Source organism: Bison bison, unplaced genomic scaffold (assembly GCF_000754665.1).
Source record: "Bison bison bison isolate TAMUID 2011002044 unplaced genomic scaffold, Bison_UMD1.0 scf7180017864295, whole genome shotgun sequence".
Lineage (NCBI taxonomy): Eukaryota > Metazoa > Chordata > Mammalia > Artiodactyla > Bovidae > Bison > Bison bison.
The window spans coordinates 12,415,684-12,420,567 of record NW_011494867.1 but is presented as its reverse complement, the minus strand read 5'-3'; the positions used below and the strand labels follow the sequence as shown (position 1 = coordinate 12,420,567).

General features: G+C 52.7%; 1 protein-coding gene across 1 annotated transcript in view; it reads left to right on the top strand.

Annotated features, from left to right (window-relative positions):
• The window catches only part of ZCCHC14 (zinc finger, CCHC domain containing 14), a 48,152-nt gene that overhangs the window by 13,949 nt on the left and 29,319 nt on the right, over positions 1-4,884 (top strand). The window contains exon 2 of the mRNA XM_010850873.1: positions 3,189-3,312. Coding sequence (XP_010849175.1) covers positions 3,189-3,312 — 124 coding nt within the window. The remainder of the gene's footprint in view (positions 1-3,188; positions 3,313-4,884) is intronic.

The window sequence follows — 4,884 nt, the reverse complement described above, 5'->3', positions numbered from 1 at the left end:
TGTGTCAGCACGTGAACCTGTGTGATTGCCTTCCCGACTGGCCTGCACGTGCCCTGGTTGTCGCCACAGCTGCCACTTCACTGAGTCCTGACTGTCTTTCCAGCGCGCTACTTCAAAAGCTTTCCATTTAAATCTCACAAAAACCCTGCGAGGTGAGTGCAGTGGAGGAAGCTGAACGTGTGCCGGAAAGAGGTCTTGGCCTTGGTGGCTCAGTCGGCAGGGCCACGGCTGCAGAGCCCGAGCTGTGTATGAGACATGGTTGAGGGGCCCTGGCCCAGGGCACAGCCAGGACAGAAGCCTCCAGTGTATCCTGACCATCTTCCTGCCCCGGAGGCCCAGTGGATGGAGCTAAGGGCCGTGGGAGATGTCAGGAGCCAGACCCCGTGGGTCGTAGGAGGGGCGGCTGGGAAGGTGGAAAAGGAGCTGACTGGCCCAGAGGGCGTCAGTCGGCGGGCACTGGCAGGAAGTGGGGCTGTGAGCCTAATGGAAAACATCCGTCAGGGCTGCGCTGGGCTGGCGGCTGGACCACGTCTTCCGAGAGCCTCCCGGCAGCAGCAGAAGCGACCCCGGCACCAAGCAGGGCTCAGTTCTGAGTCCGTCAGGCTGCTGACGGCTCTGCTTGTGAGCGTGAGTCAGACAGCGCTCGGTTGAGCTGTGTGGGTCACATGGGGCAAATTAGCTTCACCAAAAATAACCCCAAAAAACAGCATTTCTGGGAAGCACAAGTGAAGACAGCTTTCAATGTAAACAAAGGACCAGAACAAAGATAGAGGGCTGGGTTGAAAGAAGTGAACTTTTGGAAAACTAGGAAGAAATGCTTTAAAAGTGCCAAAGAAAACAAATGTTTTTTTTTTTCTTGTTTTAGTTTTCTTTCCTGTATTTATGTAGGATGCAGTGCATCCATCCTGCTGGGTAACTCCAGGGTTCCACGTGCAGTCAGGGCTGAGAACCAGAGTCATTTCTGCGCCCCTGCCCTCCGCCCCAGGCTTTACTGGCTGAGTTCTCTGCCTCAATGTTCACCAGAGTGGCTGAGGGCACTGTGGTCCATTTTTGCAGCCCGCTCCCCAAAGGCTGTGAGTCTGGAGGGTGGCGTCCGTTCTGGCCAGTTGGGCTGTTGCAGGCTGGGCAGGGGTGTGTGTGTGTGTCTGCTCCACACGGAGAGGTTCCTCACGGGCCAGCAGGGCCTGCACTTCCATTAGCTGTTGTTGAGACCCTCAGTCTCCCTTGCCTTAGGACCAGGACTTAGAATTACCCGCCAGGGCAGCTGAGAGAACGTGGGGGTTCCTGGGGGTCAGGCCAGATGTGGGAAGTTGGCTGCCGTTGTGTTTAGGGTATTGGAAATGTCAGCCTCCCAAAATACTGTTTGTTATTTGAAATCTTGCTCTTTGAGTAACTTTGTTGTGGCTCAGTTGCTAAGTCATGTCTGACTCTTTGCAACCCCATGGACTGCATGCAGCACGCCAGACTCCACTGTCCCCTGGAATTTGCTCAAATTCATATCCATTGTGTTGTACTTGTCAGTGCTTTTACCTTATTTAATAAAGAAGTTCATTGCTGGAATATTCTGGCCATCGGATGATAAAAGAAAACTTTGCTCCACCTAAAGGAAATAATGCAAATTAAACAACAAATATAAGTAGTTGGAAAATACAGCATTTCGGTAAATGTTACCAAATGAATGGACTTTTTTGGTGGAGTGCTGGAGGGGGAGGGTTTTCTTCCTTGAGTTCCGTAAACTTGCAGATTAGCCAGACCTTCGGAGTTACTAAGCTTGTGTGGGGACTTGCGTGTGGGGAGGGGACACCTGCACAGCTGGGGCCTTCCTGGGCCAGAGACTGGCCTCTAGGAGCAGGCAGGGTCGTGCCTGCAGCGGCCTCCCTGAGCTCTGTCTGTGGGGGGCTGGGTGTCCCGTCTACCGAGGTGGCTGGTGCGTTCTGCCCACCTCCACCTGCCCCAGGCCCTCCGCCTCTGCCGGGTGCCCCGGCCAGGCCTGCACACAGCAGGGTCTGTGCCGCCGCCCACCCGCTAGCCAGGTAACAAGGTGAGCTGAGGACAGCGGCAGCCAGAGAGCTTCCTGTGTGCATCTCGCATCCGCTTCGGGTGAGGATTGGGACCAAAAGTCATGCCGCTTTTCCCAAACCTTCTCTTTGGCTGTGTGTGTAGCACTGTGTTTCTCCATGTTTTGAAACTTGCTGCTTTTGGTAAACTTTAAAATCGTAACTTTTCTCTACTGTCCTTTTAAATTGTGAGTAGGAAGACATTAAAGCATTGGTCATTTTTATTCCTCTAAATCCTAAAAGTAATAAATACATTCGGCTATAAAAATTTTCAAATACTGGTCATCATTAGGGGAAAAAAGTAAAGGTGCTGCCCCTCCCCCAAGGACCCCCTCCCCTCCTCTCTCCTCCCCTCCTGAGGTCACTGTAGAGTCCAAGGTGGCCTTCGGGGGTCCTGGCTGTCTGTAAACCTAAGACGAGGGAGCGGAGATGGGGCAGCCCTCCTGGCTCCTGTTGGGAACTTGGTGTAGGCTGAACCCCAAGGCCAGCATAGAGTGGGGGGCTGTGGGCGGTGGTCCTTTTTTTCCTGGCTCTCTATCAGTAGCTGTTCAAGGCATTTTCAGTGTTTCACTGTTACAGTGAGTGCGCCGCCCCCCCCCACATCATTCTCACCTGTGAGTACTTTGTATGACAAATACCCAGAGATGGGATTGTAACATATTTCTAGAATATGCTTTTTAAAAATGCGCCCTCAAATAGATCCAAGTCTATCCTGTTCTCTCCTGTTTTTATTAGAGCATTTTATTATCTTTTCAAGATTTACAGGACAATGTTAAGTCCTGCTTTGTAATTGATAGGAAACTGTGATTTGAAGAACTGAAAAATCACAGTATGCCTCAGATAGGATTTGTGACGGCTTAGTTAACAGTTTCTACCCAGCGAGTGAACTGCTGGCACAAGACACGAGTCCCCGTGTTTGCTCAAACTGGGATGGCTTTACATTTCAGTGGTGAGTGGTGAATTGCTCAAAGTTTTGTCTTTTGCCTGAAGTGCTCACACTAGCAATGACTGCTTTACAGAAAAATTGGAAGCTGCAGTAAGCGTTAAGTGACTTTCAAATAAAAATGAAAATCCTTACACATGAACTAAATTTAGGAAGAAAATAAGATGATGGCGACTTTGTTCCCACAGGTCACGCCCAGGACTGAGCCCCCCGTCAGCAGCGTGGGCAACAGCTTGGAGAACGCGCTGCACACATCCACACATTCCACTGAGGGGTCGCTGCCCAAGAGGCCTGGAGGGAAACTGTCCAGAGGTGAGCCGGGGCCACTGGGAGGACGGGGTGTGGGGAGGAGCTGAGGGACGTGGCGTTTGGCTGGATGCGTCCAGGTGGTTTGAAAACGCCAGTCTTAGATGTATAATTCTGAATTCCACAAGTTCTACACGGATGTGTCTGGACTGGAAGTCTCAGGTCTTGATGTTCATCAAGGGGAAGTCAGTGGCCGTTGTCGTGCCGCGCCCTGCGCCGGCGCTCCTGCATTAGAGCAGCGCTTTGTGCAGTGATGCGCTGTTGTCTCTGCACTGACGTGGTCGCCGCCAGCCCCACGCGGGGCCCACGGGACTGAGGGCCTGAACTTGTCTTATTTCATCGCATTGCAGTTGCGCTGGCTCAGCGTGGACAAGGCAGCTCTCCCTCCCACAGGGGGAGGCTGGTCTCCCTGGTTCTTGGCTGTCTGGCTTCGTGCGGCCACAGTGGACAGTGTCAGGCCGGTGGCCCCCTGGCCAGTGGTGTGGGCCCTTGGGGGGCTCACAGGGACAGGATGGGGTGCAGCCCGCAGGGCCCCCAGCTGCTCTCGCCTCCCGGTTTGGAGCTGCGCGAGGATGCCGGTGGTGCCGAGTCCTCACACCTGTGGCTGCGGGCCTGGACGGCTGCCCTCCTCACGGCCCTGGGAGCAGCAGTCAGCTCGTTTCCTGGATTCTGCTGGAGGCTCAGTCGTCCTGAAGGCAGCAGGCCTCTGTTCCTGGGTGGGTTGTTGTCACTCACTGAGCAGAGGGTCTTCCTTCATCATGTTGTTAAGGGGGAGGTGCCTCCTGGTGGGCGTTGCTTCCTCTGTCCCCAGTCCGTCCAAGTGGAGCCTGTATCTTGTACCCTCACAGTCCTAAGGGGGGAAGGCCACTTCTTCACCATTATGCTTTTCTCCTGTCGGCACAATTATCAAGACCCCTCGTTCCTGTGTTTTAATGTAAGTGCTGGTTGAACAGCAGTGTCTGTCTCTTGCCGGGATGCCTGGTGCAGGAAGGCAGGACTGTGGTAGGACCGGACCTGACTGCTCTCAGACATCATGACCCTTAGAAGATGCAGTAAGCCAGACCTTGCTGATTATCCACAGTGGTCTCCATTCAGTGCTCACAGGTAACCATAGTCCCTCTACCGTGAAGCTGACCCAGCAGGTAACTGGTCATTGGTTCATTGTTCGTGCTTTCCCCAGTGCCCTGTTATTGCTCTTCGTAAAGTCTGAAGCCACTATCAGAGTTACTAGTTTTCTTGTTGTCTTTTCTGTACCCCACTTCAGTTTTGAATTGTCTATGCTTTTTAAAAGTCTTCAGAGACACAGTTCAACTTATAAAGAGGTCAGACTTTTGTGTTTCTTCAGATTACAGCTCGGGACAGCAGTAAGGACGGTCTGAAACCCTGACTAGTCTTAGAAGGTGGTCCTAGCTTGTTACATACTTTAACCCACCCGACCTTCCTAGGACCTGTGGGACTCAGGTATAATAGCCTGGTTCATTGTAACTGCAGTCCCCATTTCAGACAGGAGAACTGAGTTGTGGTTAAGCAGCGTTCCTAAGAGAAGGTGGGATTCCAACTCTGAGATCCCAACACTTG